At 38.2% G+C, this 20,277-nt stretch overlaps 1 protein-coding gene across 1 annotated transcript in view; it reads left to right on the forward strand.

Annotated features, from left to right (window-relative positions):
- lrp1.S (LDL receptor related protein 1 S homeolog) overlaps positions 1-20,277 on the forward strand; it is a 190,408-nt gene that overhangs the window by 26,342 nt on the left and 143,789 nt on the right. Inside the window, 2 exon segments of the mRNA XM_018250057.2 lie at positions 11,539-11,661; positions 19,282-19,419. Of these exon segments, the coding sequence (XP_018105546.1) occupies positions 11,539-11,661; positions 19,282-19,419 (261 nt within the window).

Raw genomic sequence — 20,277 nt, forward strand, 5'->3', positions numbered from 1 at the left:
TAACGTTACTTGCATTTGGAGAAGAACCACATGTAGAAACAAAAAGACTGGTATTTGCCTATACCCCCCTTAACTTTTTTTTTTTTTTTTTTTTTTTTTTCCAAACAACATCTGGTTTAAAAATAAGGCTGACCCACTGGCCTATTACTTGCTTGTAATTTAGTGGCTCTGATTAGAGAGAACTGCTAAAGGAAAGGAACCATAACAATAAGAGTGTACATTGACCCTTCTCATTTTGAAAATATCAGATTCAGAGACTGCATTCTCATTTGCTTTGGGTTTATGGAGGTTTGGGTGCAGCCATGTACCAATTACCTAAGGCCCAGTTGTGGTAGAACCAGTACCTTAAAGTGGACCTGTCACCCAGAAATAAAAAGCTGTATAATAAAAGTCAATTTAAAATTAAACATGAAATCCAAATTCTTTTTTTTATTAACGCATTCATAGCTGTCTTGAACGCATTTAAAAATCTCAGCTGTCAATCAAATATTGCCTGCCCCTCCACCATGCCTTAGGCTTAGAGGTGTGGCAGGCAGTTACTTTCACTTTCCATTTAGCACTTCCTAGATGTCACTGCTCTTCATGCATTCCTCCTCTCTTAACCGTTTAATTGTGTAGCCAGGGCATGGGGATGGACATCTGGTCTCCCATTCTGGTGCACAAACAAGATTCTGAGATGATGCAAGGCTTGCATTAATAAGTGTCCACAAAATGGCTCCTGCCTGCTTGCTATAATTATGAATTCTTAGACTGAAGGAAACAAAAGTCAAATACTTTATACAATGTAATTAAAGTTCATTTTGCTTGACTAACGTGATAAAATAGGATTAGGAATATTTTTCTTGGGTGACGGGTCCCCTTTAAAGAAGATGTCTTCAGCTTGGTGTCTTTTTACATGGAGACTGTTTATTGTAAAATGTACCCATTCCATGGAAGTAGGATATATGTATTTAATATTGTGGAATTGCAGAACTTCTTATTGGCCATATTTGTTTTTAGTGGCAGACTGCAGCTGTAAGTACTGACTTGTTTGCAACTGATACTTTGTCAGACAAATATTGACATGATGTTCATTTGTATTGTCCTGACAGCCATTAAATTGAATGAAATGACTGCCAGTCCAGTCTAAGCAGCCATCCATTTAAATATCATCATTTATTTATATCGTGCCTACAAGATATGCAGTGCTTTACCTTAGTTATAACAAACGGAATAAATGGTGGATAACAAACAAGGGTTACAGAGTACAATAGGCAGGGGCGTAACTATAGAGGAAGCAGACCCTGCGGCTGCAGGGGGGCCCAGGAGGTATAGGGGCCCCATGAGGCCCTAATTCATATACAATTCCAATAAATATTGGAGAAACAAGTCAACCTCTAAACATTTTGGGGGCCTGAAAACGAATTTGCTGTGGGGCCCAGTAATATCTAGTTACGCCACTGACAATAGGATTAGAGGGCCCTACAAATTAGAGTTTACATACTAAAGGTTAATTGAGACATTCGGATTCGGAGAAGTGAGGTGAAGATCAGAAGTAGAGCCAAGGTTGCGTGAAGGAGTATTTGGAGATCAGAGATGAAATATAGGGAGGGGCTTCATTATTAAGGACCTTGAATGTGTGTGTTAGTAATTTGAATTTGATTCTAGAGGAGATTGGGAGCCAGTGAATGGACCATATGGGAGCAGCTGATGTTGAGCGGCGAGCTAGAGGAGTCTAGCAGCAGCATTTAGAACAGATTGGAGTTGGGAAATGTGACTTGTTGGAATACCTGTGAGGAGTAGGTTGCAGTAATCAAGGCGGGAGATGATGAGAGACTGAATCAGTGTTTTAGTTGATTCTGAACTGATCTTTGGTCGGATTCGAGCAATGTTGCGCAGTTGAATATGACAAGATTTTGCAAGTGTTTGAATGTGTGGTGAAAAAGACAGATGAGAGTCTAAGATAACTCCTAGGCAGCGTGCCTGTGTAGTGGAATGAAAGGTGGTGTTGCTTATTGCGAGTGATATCTGAGGGACAGGGGAAGATCTTGGAGGAAATATAATGAGTTCTGTTTTAGAAAGGTTCAGTTTCAGGTGGCGCTGTGACATCCAGGAGGAGACAGCAGAGAGACAGTCTGTAACTTGGGAAAGGACAGAATTAGAAAGATCAGGAGTAGACAAGTAGAGTTGGGTGTCATCAGCATAAAGGTGATACTGAAGTCCAAATGACTGAATACGTTTTCCTAGCGAAGTTGTATAGAGCGAGAACAGCAGAGGGCCTAGAACAGAGCCTTGATATGAATATGAACTATTAACACAGCAACGCCGTCCATGCAGTGCATCCATTACTTTAATAACATCGGCTGAATACTATAATATTCCCCCTACCCAAAACAAATCTATATAATGTGTTTTGTTAAGAAAAAACAGACTTCTGCTACGTTGTTTTAAGAGTCACAGAAAAGAAACATGAATGTTGTTCATTACTACTATATTTACAAATGACTTTAAAGCCACTGGAAATGTTACACATATTTTGTGTATGTATGTATGTATGTATGTATGTATGTATGTATGTATGTATGTATGTATGTATGTATGTGTGTGTGTGTGTGTGTGTGTATGTATGTGTATATATCCTCCCTCTATCTATCTATCTATCTATCTATCTATCTATCTATCTATCTATCTATCTATCTATCTATCTATCTATCTATCTATCTATCTATCTATCTATCTATCTATCTATCTATCGGTTTACAGGGTTTTTATTTGGATATTGGATCCCATAAAATTACTTTTGTCCTGTAGAGTACATTATGGGAGGTTTCAGCCAAACTCTGATTATTCTATTAACTATAGCTGAGAACTAAGTCCATATACTGCAGCTGATAAAGGAGTATAAGAAGTCTAATATAACATCTTGGCCAAAAGCTTTCATTGTGTTAACGTTTTATTTTTTTCCATATTTATTCATTCAGGCAGAGAGAAATGTGACAGCCTTATCGTTTACATGGCAAAACAAGACTAATGATAAGCCTTTGCTTTCCCTTTTGTGAACCAGCATGTTCCTTCTCTCTCACTGATTTTAAGGAAATTCTCATGATTTTTGTATAAGAAAGCCAAAGGCAGGGGGGTGGTTACAAAATATAAGCTTCAGAACAGATCTGTCTTTTCTTTTCATTTAAGTCGTGCAGTAGCCCTAATAATGGCAGATTTTTATGCACTTTAAAAAAAAAGTTGAAGCTGTTCAATAAGGCTTTTAAAACTATAACTCCCAGATACTAAAACTACCTTCCCCTTTACACAAAACTGAGATTGTTTATCCATATATTGTATTGCAATATATTTAAGCTGGCCAACTACACCAAAGTCATCCCTGGTCTGGCCAATCATACACTCAACTTTCATCAGATTTATTAAGAATTCTATTACGACTACATTATACATTTAATACAGGGACTAAGTTTTACCTGCAACTCACTCATTCATTCAAGGTAAAAACTCCCAAACTTGGCTGCCCAGTTTTATTAGCCACCAGTGGGATCACCTGACTGTAGCTGGGAAGAGTGGGGGCTACAACCTGGAGCTGGCCACTGCTCCTGTATAAACTATAACAAACAAGGGAACGTTGTGATCAGCAATAATTTTTGACTATTAAGCTGTGGTGCAATAAGGTTGACCACAAAATACATATAGACAAATACAAGAGGTACTCAACCCATTATCAATATATTGAAGACATTGAGACATTGCGCTGGTTTATGTTTAAAGATGACAGAATCAGATGTAGCTGTGAACGGGTGACAAGGAATTAATTAAGGCAGGGGAAAGCCGGGCTGGGTTCAGAGAAATGGAAGGATGTGATGTCAGGGGAAGAAGCAGTTCACTTTATCTTATGAACAGTTACAAACATCTCACCCTCCCCCTTTTGCATATTTTTCAAAAAATGTCAGGAGTTTTCTTCTTTATGTTCTCATATTATTATTATTAATAGTTGAATCTGGATGTTTCCTGAATGTTAAATTGTTTTTTCTGTATCTTTATACAGTGTAAATAGCATGGTCTTTATTCATGCTCTAAATGCTTGATCCAAGGAATGTTTCCAAACACCATTGGGGTCAGGAAGGAATTTTTTTTCCTCTTGAGGCATAATTGGCACTGGCTTCAGGCTGGGGTTTTTTGCTTCCCTCTGGATATATGATTATGTTAAGCTTTAATTGTTACAGCAGCGGTAGACCTTGCCAGAGTATTGCACAGGAAGTTTTAGAAGAGGGAGAAAGGAGGTTCTCTCCTGTGACTGCATGGTGGGTTGATTGATACAGACTAGTAATGTGCGGGTAAGTACAGGCCACCTCGGGCCTTCTTCTGCCTCTGTGCGTGACCTCATGGCAGGTTGAGTAAGTATATAAAGAGCTTGCCAGTCAGATGCGGGTGTTGCCAGATTGGGTTAGGGTCAGATGTGGGTCGAATTTTAGTAAACCTGCAAATCACTAATATAGACACTACTACTGTTTGTGCAAGGTGACAGCCTGCTTGGATTTCATATCATTGACACACTGCAGATTCAGGACCAGCAGCAGGGCTGCTGAACGTCTCTCATGGTAGTAGATGCTGCTCCTGCTGGTAGCAGAGTTTGGGGCCATCCTCTCTATAGGTAGAGGCAGCCTAATATGGATTTAATGACATAGTGCTGATCTCAAATCTTCTGTGAGTAATTGCCCAGTGTAATAACATTTCTGTTGAAATGTTGGCTTTAGATTATTGCCCTGGGTTAGGCTGGCAAGGTCCTATTTATTTAATATGGATAAATGCTGTGGCCATGTTACCCCGTTTCTGAGTCCTGGTGTTTCATTAAAGTATGTAACAATGGGGTTCAGTGGGATGGCTCAAGGCGAACGATGAATTGAGGAGTCCCCTTGTCTTGTACCGTTATTTGTCATTTACAAAAGCAGAGCTGACATGTGTAGGAGTAGGGGCCATCTCTGCACATTGTGGGCTCCAAAAGAGGAGTATCTGTATACAGAGCGAAATGAGAATATTTTCTGTGCCTGGCACATTTTATTTAATGTTTTAAGTAATTTCTTATCAGTAACCTAAGCCCTGTTATTGCTGCACTGCAACTCTTGAAGGAGAAGGAAAGCTACCAAAACAGTTTATTGCCAATAGATTAGCCACAGTAGTGCAAGCTATAAGACTATATTTATTCTGTAGAATGTTTACCATACCTGAGTAAACCGCTCTAGAAGCTCTCTCTGTTTGTTTAGGATAGCAGCTGCCACATTAGCTTGGTGTGACATCAGTTCCTGACTGAGTCTCCCCTTGCTCACTCATAGCTCTGGGCTCAGATTACAGCAGAGAGGGGAGGGGGTAGAGGAGCAAACTGAGCATGCTCAAGCCCTAGCCCTGCAGGTTTAAGCTGAAAACAGGAAGTCTGATACAGAAGCCTATGTGTACACAATAGAATGAAAAACAACTTTTGACAGAGGACTCAGAGCAGCATTACGTTGAGGGTTTACTGGTGTATTTACATAGACGTTTCTGATAAAGCTTACTTAATTTTAGCCTTTCCTTCTCCTTTAAGACTTTAAGCTCAGGAGGGATGCAGGTCAGGTTAGAAAAATGGGAACCTCATACAGGGAGCTTGATTGCATATTTTGTCATATTTTCAGGAAACCGTGAATAGTCATCAACAGATCTACAAAGGGCAGACATTACCTTTTTCGTCTATTTAATGAACCACAGTTAGAAATGACAATCTGCTCTGTTTCTTTGATTGAAAGAGACTTATTGCCACCAAGATAAACATGAATATTCTGCTTTCACGCTTCCATAGATGCTGATTTTTGGATGTAGAAGATTAGGGATTTACCGCTATTCAATTGGAGTTCGGTGTACTGTATCCTTGTTTAGAATTTATATTTTGCAATAACAATTCTCTCTGTTGAATACTCATCCAGACCTCATTTTTTCTTGCACTGAGGATAGTGCCATAGTTATGCTCCATGATATGACTATACTAAAATTAAAATCATAGTTATCCTTTAATTGTATAGCACAGATATTTGCTGCTCAGCAGGTTATACACTACTTACACCAGTCCCTGCCTCAGTGGAGCTTATAGTCTAATGTACACCCTAGCGTCCTTATTTTGCGCCCAAAATATAGTGACCATGAAGATGACTCTGGCTGTCCCATCATTCATCTCTTCACTCTTCTTTAAGGGGGTTGTTCACCTTTAGTATGATTTAGAGCAGGGGTGCCCAAAAGGTAGATCGGGATCTACCAGTAGACCTTTAGCTGGTGATCAGTAGATCTCAAGACACTGTCAACAAATAGCTTGTCTAAATCACCCTCCTATTTTATACTTTTCATTTAGATATTTATCATGTTATGGTTACAAAAGAAATATATATTTTCTCATAAATCAATATTTAAGTAATATTTTCCATGGAACAGAATGCTAACAGTTATTTTATGGATGTAGATCATAATAGTACAACATCACTAAAAGTAGACCTCGCATGAGTAAAGTATGGGCACTCCTAATAGAGAGTGGTATTCGGAGACAATACGCAATTTAATTTAATTTATTATTATTTTTTTTTTTAAGTTATTTGGTTTCTTATTCAGCAGCTCTCCAGTTTGCAGTTTCAACAATCTGGTTTCCAAGGCCCAAAATACCCTGTAATATGAATAGGAGAAAACTAGCAATAACAATAAATTTGTAGCCTTAGAGAGCTTTTGCTTTTTAGATGGGTCAGTGACCCCCCACTTCACAGCTGGTAAGAGTCAGTAGGCGCGCCAAATAATTCAAAAACTATTCATAAAAAGTTAAAATGAAGGCCAATTAAAAAGTTACTTGGAGTTAGCCATTCTACAACTTAATAAAGGTTAACTTAAAGTTGAGCTACCCCTTTAATGGTCCTTAAGTGTTTTTTTTAAATGTTGTCCATTCCCCCTCCCTCCAGTAGTTACATCATCAGCCCCTTGCTATTTTGTAAATAACATTAATAATAATTATAATTGCTGCATATGCAATATTAAATGAATCTCTCCTGATTCCAGCATATTGTAACTTTATAAATATTAGCATCACATTAGTGTTTATTTCTTTGTTTGTTGAACATGTTGTCCCATGGTTTCTGTTGGTCAAGACAAGCAAAAGATATAAAACAAAAACTAAATGTATGGGAACATTCTGTGAGTGGGCTTTAAGGTATTTTCCCTGTGCTGTTTCCTCTGCAACTCTTCTGTCCTGATATTTTACATTTTATGCTTCTCCTGAAACTAGGAGGCTTTTCAGTCTATTGAGTTTTGTTGGAGATTCGCTCTTCTTGGACATCACATACTCGATTGCAGTTTGGAGCGTGTAAACAAAGGCCGATCATTTTGGTCACGTCTCTTCCAGGGCTCTTGCCAGCAAACAGGGAGAATATTAAGTGAGAAGGGAGGTGGGAGGCCTTCTTTTCTTTTGCAATGAACCTGTCACGGATGTGCTGCTTTTTAGAATACCATCTCATGCAGGCAAACAAATTCTCATTTTCAGTGCTGAGTCAAATGCAAAATGCATACATGTGTATCTGGATAATTCAGTTGGTGAAACATTTCAGAGTTTATTTGTATCTATTTAATGCCTCCCTACATTTTCTATCTAAAATTGGGAAACTGAAGAGAACTGACTCTACACTACTTCTGGTGAAGCCTGGTACTGCTCTTTCTAAACTGGCCTCCTATAAGTGTGCTATGACAGAAACGGCTGAGCACTTCCTTTACCTTGGTCCATGTTCATTGACTTCCCTAAGGATGCTGATCTACTTAGGGCTTCATGTTTGCTACTCAACCCTTAGACCCCATGCTCCTGGCACATCCACCTCTCTGGTAGTAGGTGGAACTTGGGCTTTAAGCTCCATGCTCCCATCACATCCATCCCGGGTACTAGGTAGAGCAAAGGAGTAAATGAGCCCCCCTATGGACAAGAACTTGTACAAGATTCAGGGCCTTTTGTGGAAACCTCCCAAGAGTATACATAACCAATAACTTCCCGAGCAGTAAGAGGACTTAACCCCTTTGAGTTCCTTGCAGTTTCATTTCTAGTTTATAAATACAATGTACAGAATGCTGCGCAATGGAGCAGTGCAAACAAATATAAATTATTTTGCTAGATAAGTGGTTACAATTAGGGATGCACCGAATCCACTATTTTGGATTCGGCCAAACCCTGAATCCTTCGCTAAAGATTCGGTGTGGGAAGGGGAAAGGGAAAGGAGAAAACATTTTTTACTTCCTTGTTTTGTGACAAAAAGTCACGTGATTTCCCTCCCTGACCCTAATTTGCATATGCAAATTAGGATTCGGTTCGGCCAGGCAGAAGGATTTGGCCGAATCCGAATCCTGCTGAAAAAGGCCGAATCCCGAACCAAATCCTGGATTTGGTGAATCCCTAGTTACAATATAGCTTACAACCTGAAGCTTTTCTCACATACACATGTAGGCACAAATAGCTGCTTTAGTACTTTAGCTCGGATATCCAGATGTCCAACTTTTTTTTTTCTTTTTTCTACTCTTTGCTAGCTCTGGTTCTAGAGGGCAAAGTACAAGTCAATATAGAACATACTCATTTTGCTGAATAAATATTTGCATTAAAGTGAAACAGCAGAGGTGGGTGGAGAGCCATTTGGGTATTTAGCAAATGTTTTTTTTCATCTTTATTGATTAACTTATCTTAAAGTAAAAAAAAAATAGTGCATTGCCCGTGTAATAAAGTTGTCCGAGTGATTTCTGTCTAGATTAATTGGTCATTCCATCCCTACTAAACGGTTAATGCACAAATATGTTGAATATATAGAATTCATGAAGGCAAAATACTCAAACGGACTTTAAATGGGTTTTCTGTTCATGCTGCTTGCTCTATATTGCCCTATATTGTGTCACATAGTATACACAGGTTTATTGTGACATAATCACATAAGTAACAATTTCCTGGTACGCAAAAGTTAGGCAGCCCCAAGTGATTATATTTACTTACCAGACACCCCGGGCTGGTGCTCCAGAGAAATTTGAAAACCATAGAAGCCAGAAGACGATCGATTTGTGGTGCTCTCTGGAAAAACTCGGTGCAGGTTTCTGTTGATAGGAGCACTGGCCCGGGGTGTCAGGTAAGTAAATATAATCACTCGGCACCCCCAATTTAAATTGCCTTTCCTTCTCATCTAAATGCAATTGAATGATCGCTTTGGAGATGCGCACCAATGCAATGTAAAAAATCTGTTAAAAAAATTAGTCCAGAAGTGGGGTGTGGATAGGTATGTAACATAACATTTAATGATGTTTTTCCCCCCCTAAAACTGTACATAGAGATACCAAAGTGTGCTCAGTATACTTAGAGCAAAAAGAGGGGCTACCAAGTTTAGAAATTAGAATAATAAATAAATTCAAAGACCTGGATCTTCTGTGCCATGGGGCTGCTCTACCACTGGGCTGGGAAAATTATTGCTTTGCAGAAAATAGATCTTTTTTTAGCCTGTTCCTTTTGCTGGACTTTAGTTGTCTAAGTATAACCAGGTAGGTAGTTATTTTAGCAGCTACATCTTCAATGTCCCACAGTCAGAACAAAGGTGGAATTTTGTGCCCATGTACATGAAAACCAAGCAGGGCTCTTTGAGTAACTATGCACATGCCACATACTCTTATAAAGACTTATTTCCTTAATAACCATAAATATTCTGCTGTAGTTTTACCCCAAAACAAAAAATTTTTAGTTTCTCCCTTACGTGTTATACATGTCTAGTTTATTAACTGTTGAATTGTCAAATATGTTATAGTCCTGAGGCTAGAGAGGGTAAACTGCTGGAACAAAACCTTAAAGGGTTGGTTCACCTTTAAATTAAAGTTTAGTATGTTATAGAATGGCCAGTTCTAAACAACTTTTCAATTGGTCTTATTTTTTTTTATTATTATAATTTTTTAAGTATTTGCCTTCTTCCTCTGACTCTTTTCAGCTTTCAAATGGGGGTCACTGACCCCATCTAAAAAAACAAATGCTATATAAGTTTACGAATGTATTGTATTGTTATCGCTACTTTTCATCAATCGTTTTTCTGTTCAGACCCTTCTCCCATTCATATGCCCAGTATCAATGTGTGGTTGGTAGGGTAAAGTGGTCCCTAGCAACCAGATTGCTGAAATTGCAAACTGGAGAGCTGCTGATGAAAAAGCGAAAAAACCACAAATAATAAATAAAAATGAAAACCAATTGCAAATTCTTTTAGAATATCACTCTCTACATCATACTAAAAGCTAACTCATTTCAAAATACTGTATATAGTTCACAGCTCTCTTCCTCATAAGAAAAATGTGGTATTTTTGTGGCCCAAGGCCGTTGCTTCTGCTGATTGGCTTACAGGCAACTGTCAACTGTGTCTGTGCCAACAGAGGGGACAAGGAGGCCTGTGTGTGCTACTTGCAAATACAGAACTACGCTAATTTGATTCCACCAAGAATCGCATGTACGAATAACACCCCTCCCATATATTTTAAATAATCATTCAGTTCATGTTTTGACTGTCTCGTAATTGGAAGCTGTTTTTGGACATTTGTCAGCCTTTTCCCAGACAAGGATGAAAAATAATCCAGCTCATGTGCTTACATCTGCCATTGATAAGTCTTCTTTATTTTCATGTCATGACGACTCAGATACTTTAGAGTTATAGAGGAAAAATGTCAGCTTAACTGCTTTTCCATTAGGGATGCCAACTTTGTCTTAGACAAATTAAGAGTGAATATTTTTATTTTTTCTTGTTTAGAGGATTATTTACAGTTAAAAATGAAGTGACTTCTTCCTGTGTGTGTATATATAAAAGCACTGCGTATCTTGACAGCGCTATATAAATAAATTGATGATGATGATATATATAAAGAACCTTTAAGGCTATTTGGATGATGCAATAAAAAGAGCCAAGTTTGTCCAGGCATAGTAAGCCATAGCCATGATCTCACTCATATATACAGAAAGTTGTCCGCTTGGTGTTTGAACCCACAGTTTTATTTAGTTGCATTTACCGTAGCCCTGCAGTTTTTGGTAAATATGAGCAAAATTTTGTGGCATAGGACTATCACCACTTAAAGGTGTTAATTCACCTTTAAATTAACTATTAGTATGATGTAGCGAGCGATATTCTGAGACAATTTGTAATTGGTTTAATTTTTTTATTTGTGGTTTTTGAATTATTTAGCTCTATGTTCAGCAGCTCTCCAGTAGCCGCATTTTTATCTGTCTGGTTGCTAGGGTTTAAATTACTCTAGCAACTATACATATAATTGAATAAAAGACTGGAATAGGAGAGGATCCGAATAGTAAGAAGAGTCCACGGTTGCTTAGAATTAGCCATTCTATAACATACTAAAAGTTAATAGATGAACTACCCTTTTCAAAGTACAATGGCTTGTAGGATTTGCTTGCAAAAATATGTTTAAAAAATGTACCTGGGTTTTGTTGTCTTGCTGGAATTCTTCTGCTTGAATGTTTAACTATTATGTTTTTTTCTTTTTGTCTTTCAGCTCCTAAAACATGTAGCCCCAAACAGTTTGCCTGTAAGGATCAGGTAACATGTATATCAAAAGGCTGGAGGTGCGATGGAGAGAAGGATTGCCCTGATGGCTCAGATGAAGCTCCTGAGATATGTAAGTTATTTGATAGATTTCCAAAAAATATATTTACTTGACTAAAGCTGGCCATAGATGTTGAGATTTTTAAAAGATCAGATCCTGATCGTGAGACCGCGATCTTCTCAGAACGATCGTACGAATTTACCATCAACTAAAAAGACCAATTTACCAGGAAAACAAAGGGGAGCTGCCTGCTTGGCCCTGCAAACATAGAGAGATTGCACTGGGACCGACAAAGATTTTTTGACCTGGCCGATCAATTTCCCGACAGATGTCGGCCGAAAAATCGTAAGATGTACGATCGTTCGAATACCACTAACCACACGATAATTGGTCGGGCTTCCCTAAAATCGGTCGTTCGGCAAGAAGAATCGTCGCGTCTATGGGGAGCTTTACTGTCTTGTCTGTCCTTTGCTGACCCAATGTTCTCAGACAAAAACTGGTTTCAAAGAAATTAGAAATAACCACACACCCTACATTCCCAAATCTCTCCTCTTGGTGCTCAGTGATGGAGGAATCGGCAACCTCCAGTCAAACGTGTAAGAATATCACCGGCATAGATATGCGTTTAGCAGGGCAACCCTTGCAATTTTATTTAATGCATGGTGCAACGTTTCGGGGACTTAACAAAGGGGAGTGTCCCCGAAAAGTTGCACCATGCATTAAATAAAATTGCAAGGGCTTGCCCTGCTAAACGCATACCTTGTGTGCTGGTGATATTCCTATATCTTTGTTAGTTTATCATAGAACAATGTCGGGGGAACATTACACAAAAGTTCTCTCTGGTAACAAAAGTCAGCCTATTTCTTTGCAACTGATCATTTACTTTCATTGTCCGAGAGAAAAATCAATACTTATTGAATACAATATTGGATCAGAATGCTTTAATGTTATTACAAGAACGGTCTTGGGGTTCCTCATGTGCAGCGGTCCCTAACCAGTAGCTCGAAAGTAACATGTTGCTCACCAACCCCTTGGATGTTGCTCCCAGTGACCTTAAAGTGAATGCTTGTTTTTGAATTCCTGGCATGGAGGAAGTTTTGGTTGCATAAAAACCAGGTGTACTGTCAAACAGAGACGCCTTTGGGCTGCCAGTCCACATAGGGTCTACCAATAGCCAATCACAGCCCTTTAATGGCACCCTGGGAAATTGTTGCCCCTTCAAAACTTTTTACATTTTAATGTGGCGAAAGTGTAAAAAGGGTCGGGCACCCCTGTTCATGTGTAATAAAATGCTTCTGTCCTGACAAACTCAGTATTGGCCTTTTCTAGAGACTATATAGCTTAGTCTGCAATCAAAGGAATCTTATTTTTTCCCAAAATAGTTAATACATTATCAGCAAATTGTCAGTTTATTACATGCGGCGAGTGGAGGGTTTATATATTGGTTGGCGAAAGCTACAAATGATTTTCTGTGCTTTGTGCTTCTGTAGCATTCTCACAGAAAAACATTGGGCTACAGCCTATAGAAGTACACATATCACTCTGAGATCATGGCAGTTTTGGGGCATGGGTACTTTGGTTATCACTTATTAGGATTGCTAGCTTTAGGCCAAGAAGTTGTAAAATTGGTGGCTGCTTTTTGTTGGGATCATACTTTTGCCAGAATCAATTTGTGCTCAGGTCTTGATCCCAGGCCATGCAGCACTCATTGCTTGACCCAAGCCTTAAAGTGTCCCTCTGGGCTTGTGTAAGCAAGCAGACAAACACGAAATTGCCTTTTACCCAACAAAAAAAAAACACACATCACGAAAAGTCTGCATAATTGATGTATATTGCAAAGTTGTTTACTTTTTAAAAAGCTTGTTATGTTTTTGTGGAGTTCCCCTTTAAATATACTGTAAACGTTTTGATTTTCTCTCCTTGCTGTCTGGTTCATACTTGGTGTGATTAAATTCCATATCCACTAAATTAAGCCTAAGGACAGTCAGATGTGATAAAAATACGAAGGCACAGTGAGTTCTAATCACTAATTTGAATTCCACTTTATGATAGCTGAAACAGAACAGCATAACACTGTAACGTTCAGGTCCATTGTACCCAATATTCTAATCATTTGATCAGGTGCCAACCTAGGCACCGGACCTATCTGCACCCCTAGGAATTGCGGGCTGACCCCCTCGCACACCCAGCTACACCTTTGGATTTATGCAAGTAACTTTTGAAGGCTGGGGAGATCTTTTAATTTTTTTAAAGAAATTAGAAAATAGCGATTATATAGGCACCAGATATAAATCCCTATACCACCCTTTATATAAATATGACCTTGGGCCTTGGTTACCCGCTACCCAGAAAGCTATGAATCATAGTAGACTCCATTTAAATCTAATAATTAAAAATTTTAGAAATGACCTTTTTCTCTGTAATAATTAAACCATACCTTGTACTTAATCCCAACAAATATACGATCCTTATTGGAGGCTAAGCAAACCTCTATCTGGTCTGGTTAATGTTTAAATGGTTTTTAGTACATTTAAAAGTATGGAGATACAAATTACAGAAAAATTCCTCATCCAGAAAATGCCAAGTCCCCAAGCATTCTGGATAACAGGTCTATTCCTGTAACATCCACATGCCAGCAAAGGTATTCTGTTACATGAATTCAGCAATTAATGACATCCTTGTAGGAATACTGGAAAGACTACTAAAAAAATGGGATTGATGGATGAGGAAAACCACCCTCGCTGCCTCCTCTAGAAATGGCCCTATATTTTTGGAATATAGTTTGATAATGACAGTTGCAGCTCAAGGGTAATGTCACAAAATGATTGCCATGAAACCTTGTATTCCTAGGCTGATAGAAATTTAATAATTGCATGCAAAGAATTCTATGAAGCCCATGAGAAGACTGACGCTCAAAGGCATTATTTCAATGGTTATACTTGTGTACGGGGGGGAAGGTCAAGGAACAAAAGAAAATGGCCACTAGGCAGAAACAGAAAAGCAATAGAGCAAGAGGACAGGTATGTGGGGAAGGTGGAAGAAATGGCAACTGTGGGAGAAAATCGCAAATGGAAAGAGGCAAAATAATAAGGCAAATAAAAGTGGGGAAAGAAAAAACACACACTATCAAACTGATTACCGTAATAAAGATCAGGGGAAAAGAAGGGATATAAGAAAAGTAAGTAAAAAATAAAGAAAACGGACAGTAATGCGCACAGTGCATTTTATAACAGTGATTTCCGTGAGATAAGGCGTTACATTCAGATTAAATTTGTAATGGGATCATTTTAAGATCTGAGATTGTGGTAGAGTAAGTAATATTTTATCTTCAACAATTCAAGTGCAAGAAACGAGAAAAGAAAATACTTTGGGTAGATTTTATTTTTATTTTTTCTTTGCTTATCTATCTGTTCAGACCCTCTCTTGGGGGTCTTCCCGTCTGTCTCATCCAGACCACTGCCTGGTTTCTAGAATACAATGGGAATCTAAAACATTTTTTAATTATAACCTGAGGGACTATAGAACAAAAGGATTAAAAGCTAAAGAACTACTAAAATTAACCTATAATACCATTGCTCACTACAAGCTCAAACAATGTACTCCCCAATCAGACCAACAGAAATTTCTTCCTTACTCGAAAAGGCATTTTGAATACCTCCCAGGGGAACTGTCATATTTATAATCTTGTAGTTTATCCTTTTTCCCCAAAAAGGTTTTAATACAAAAATGTCTCGTACGCTACAAGTTACATAGACATATGAGTTTGTTGCCAGACTTAAAGGGGGTATAAACATAGTCAGTCTTCTGTTTTTAATGGTTTCTCAGCTATAAGAAGTTTTAGACAGCAACCCTAACTATGCACTTACTGAATTACTTGAGTTAACCCTAAAATTGCTGCTGACGCTAAGTCTGTTATTATAAGTCTAAACTGCAAAATATCTCAGACTGCTAAAATTAAAAAGGAATGCATATTGCAAAAGTGCTCAATGATATAAAAGCTTCTATCAATTCATGGTTTTACATCATTCCATTTTAAGGAACACGGCCTAGGAAATATTTGATTTCTATGTCACAAATCTAAACCCTGCCTGCTTCATTTTATCAGGGGAATACACAGATGCAAATGCAATCCAATGTCCATTCTAGAATTCCCTGGACATTTTATCTGTTAATAATTTAATAACTGGTCCCTCTTTTTTCCTAAGGTAGTGGCCGTATGGAAGTACAATATGAAAATAGATAAAGCTGTGATTTCAAAGTTAATGGAAGCTTCAATGCTAATGTAATAAAGCCACACCATCCTATTTAGTCAAAATAATTAAATAAATCTAATATTTTTTTATATGTAAAAAATGGTCTTAAAGGAACAGTTCAGTGTGAAAATAAAAACTGGGGAAATAGCCTGTGCAAAATAAAACATGTTTCTAATATAGTTAGTTAGCCAAAAATGTAATGTATAAAGGCTGGAGTGACTGGATGTGTAACATAACAGAACAGAACACTACTTCCTGCTTTTCAGCTCTATAACTCTGAGCTAGTGAGCGACTTGACTAACTATATTAGAAACATTTTTTATTTTGCACAGCCTATCTGTTTATCCAGTTTTTATTTTTACACTGAACAATTCCTTTAAATTTGCTACTTGTCTAGTAACCTATAGCAACAGCAATTTTTGTACACGGATCCGTACTGACTCAATTCTTTGCAGTTGGGGTTAAGACGTCTCTTTTTATTATGTTACCGATAGTATTAACGTTTCGGGGGGGGGGGGGTGTTCACCCTTTTTCACCCTGCCTTCATCAGGATCCTCATGAAGGGAGTGTGAAACCCCCCGAAACATTGAAACTGTTGGTGACATTATACTAAACAGAGGGGTCAAATCCCCAATTGCAAAGAATTGAGTGAGTGCAGATCCGTGTACAAAAATTGCTGTTGCTTAGGGACCTTGCCGGGTCAATGGAGGACCAGCACCACCATTGCAGTAGAAGTGAACTGCAATGGTGGTGTGTGTGTGTGTTGAAATGCTCGAATAATGGTTTAAAAACATGACCATGTACACTGTGAAAGGCACATGGCTAAGAGATGCTTGGAAATAATACATGAAAAACAAAAACATTTTATATAGGCATGAGAACCCCTAAAACCCCTTTCTCAAGCCATATCTAATCTGAAATGCACTATGCATCCTGTGGCATTCTCCTTATATATGGACTTTTGCTTGTTATTCTAAGGTAGAATTTTATCCTTATATTCTTGACTCCTTGGAAAGGGTTGGCTTCCATTAGAAAACGATGCTGTTCATGACCTTGGTGGACAGTTTTATATATATATATATATATATATATATATATATATATATATATATATATATATATATATATATATATATATATATATATATATATATATATATATATATATATATATATATATATATATATATATATATATATATATATATATATATATATATATATATATATACTGTATATGTCCGGAATCTGAGGGTAAAAGTTGGGCACCCCTGCTAGAAAATGTTTTGGTCAATTCAGATCTGACTTATGGAAGCTTTACACCAGAGGGGATCCAAGGACATTGTATGTGGGCCTCTAAGCATTCTATATCATGTGTTTGGACACTGGATCTGTAGAAAAAGGGGGGCCTATTAATTATGTAACAAGCGAGGCTGTCTGGAAACTATGCTAAACAGATTGTTGCTGTGCAACTGGGAAATCCTTGCACACAGTTCCAGTAGCACCTTTCTGTTGTTTCCTTATGTCTTCTCACTGTTTATAGAAGAGATGTATATTTGTCCTAAGATCTTGTTACTTTACCACTGTTAGAATTGAATTCAAAGCCATGTTAGTTTGGGTCCAATGCTGGCTTTCTGCATTAAATATATTTGCCTAATTAGGCATTCTCATAAGATATTTTGTATGATTATTACTAATAATAATAATATGTATTTTTAGAGCGGCAACATATTGTGCAGCGCTCTAAAATGAATGTGCTTATACAAAGAAATCACATGAATTGCATACATAAAACATATACAGTTACATACATAACAACCAATACCGGTACAAAAGGTGAGAAAGGCCCTGTATCTAGAGGGGAAGAGAATAAGACATAAGGTGTGGGACTGGGCAAGATTAGAAATAAGCAGGCGAGAGATGCAGCATATGGTATTGCATTTGGTAGCTAAACAGAGTGAAGGTAGGCTTCTTTAAATAAGTGTGCTTTAAGAGATCTTTTGAAAGCAGAAAGGTAGGGAGAAAGTCTGACAGACCGGGGGGGGGGGTAAGAATTCCAGAGGAGGGGTGCAGCCCTTGCAAAGTCTTGAATGTGAGCGTGTGAGGAGGTGAAGAGAGAAGTGTTGAGGAGCAGGTCAGTAGAGGAGCGTAGTAAGTGGTTGTGTGAGTATCTAGAGATGTGTTCAGAGATGTAGGGAGGGCAGAGTTATAAAGAGCTTTGAATATCAAGGTCATTAAATTTTATTCTGAAAGGTAGCGGAAGCCAGTGCAGGGATTGGCAGAGTGACATGGCAGAGGAGGAGCGGTTGCTGAGGTTTATGAGCCTCGCTGCAGTTTTCATAATGAACTGGAGAGTTGACAGTCTCTGGCGGGCAAGGCCAATTAATAGCGTTACAGTAGTCTAGACGCGATATGATGAGAGAGTGCATAAGAATTTTGGCAGCATCTTGGGTAATACATGATTGTATTTTGGATATGTTCCTTAGGTGAAAGTGACATGATTTAACCAGTGACTGGATATGAGGAGTGACTGACAGGGCAGAATCTAGGATACCCTCTAGGCACTGGGCCTGGGGAGAGGTGGTGATAGTGGAATTGTTAACTATGATAGATCTGGGATGCTACAGGTGTTATTTGGGGGAAAAGAGAACAATTTCCCTTTACAGAAGTTATTACATGTATAAAAACAATGGGTTATATTGAACAGAATGCTTGAAACCTGGGAACTTGTGTTTACTAAAAATCTTTTAAAAATGAGTGAACACCAGCTAGGTATTGTTACAGTAAACCTACAACAAGTTTCTAGATACATAGTTCCATAATAGAATATACTGTCCCACTTGACCGTCACAGAAGAGCCAATCACTTCACAGTCAGTGGAGGTAGTGAAGTCTGACCCCCAGACCAGCTGTATCTGATCCCAAAGACATGCCTTCATTGATGACAACACTTGCTTTGTACAGGTATGGGACAAGTTATCCAGAAAACTTGGGACCTGGGGTTTTCCAGATAAGGGATTTTTCTGTAATGTGGATCACCATGCCTTTTCTAATTAAAATTAAATTTAAATTCAAATCAACCCAATAGAATTTTTTGCCTCCCACAAGTATTAATTCTATCTAAGGTAGGATCAAGTACAAACTATTGTTAATCTTGAAGCAGTTAATCTTGAAGGTTCATTCTGAAAATTTTCTGTGCTAGTTGCAATGATTTTCTGAGCAATAATAATGCAGCAGCTTCAGTCTCTGAGCCTGAGGTATTCTCATGAGAATTCTCTGATTATTCTGTCAGTCAGTTTATCTGCTGGCAAGAAGGGAAGAGTCTGTAACAGATGCACCACACTCACTATCTGCTGCACCACAATAGTGTTGTGAATGATGATCTAATAACGGCAAAGCATTTACTTATCTTTAAAATGTTGTCTTCTTAATCTCATCAGGTCCGCAAAGCAAGATTTCTAAATGCCAGCCCAATGAACACAATTGCTTGGGCACAGAAATTTGTATTCCTATGGGCAAGCTCTGTAATGGGCATCAGGACTGTTCAGATGGCTCAGATGAAGGCCCTTTCTGTAGAGGTAAGTTAACTAAACCTGCCACATGGAATACATGAATGGGACCTGTTATCTAGAATGCTCAGGCCTGGGGCTTTCCGTAATTTCGATCGTCATACCTTAAGTCTACTAGAAAATTATGATAATGGATATATATGGATAATGGGTTTCCGGATAACGGATCCCATACCTGTACTTAAACTATTATATTATTAAACTATTTTAACACTAAGGGGCCGATTCACTAAGGGTCAAATATCGAGGGTTAATTAACCCTCGATATTTGACTGGGAATTAAAATCGTTCGACTTCGAATATCGAAGTTGAAGGATTTAGCGCAGATAGTACGATCGAACGATAAAATCCTTCGATTCGAACGATTCGAAGGATTTTAATCCACCGATCGAAGGAACATCCTTCGATCAAAAAAACTTAGGAACGCCTATGGGGACCTTCCCCATAGGCTAACATTGAGTTCGGTAGGTTTTAGATGGCGAACTAGGGGGTCGACGTTTTTTTTAAAGAGACAGTACTTCGATTATCGAATGGTCGAATAGTAGAACGTTTTTTAGTTCGAATCCTTCGATTCGAAGTTGAAGTCGTAGTCGAAGGTCGAAGTAGCCCATTCGATGGTCGAAGTAGCCCAAAAAACACTTCAAAATTCGAAGTTTTTTTACTTCGAATCCTTCACTCGAAGTTAGTGAATCGGCCCCTATAAGTATTTAATAGGTTTTCGTTATTAAAGAAACAGTAACATCAATGAAAGTGTTTTAAACTAATGACACTATAATGTAATGTTGCCTGGCACTGGCGTGTTTGCTTGAGAAACACTACTATAGTTTCTCTAAAAAAGCTGCTGTATAGCCATGGGGGGCATCTGAG

Source organism: Xenopus laevis, chromosome 2S (assembly GCF_017654675.1).
Source record: "Xenopus laevis strain J_2021 chromosome 2S, Xenopus_laevis_v10.1, whole genome shotgun sequence".
Lineage (NCBI taxonomy): Eukaryota > Metazoa > Chordata > Amphibia > Anura > Pipidae > Xenopus > Xenopus laevis.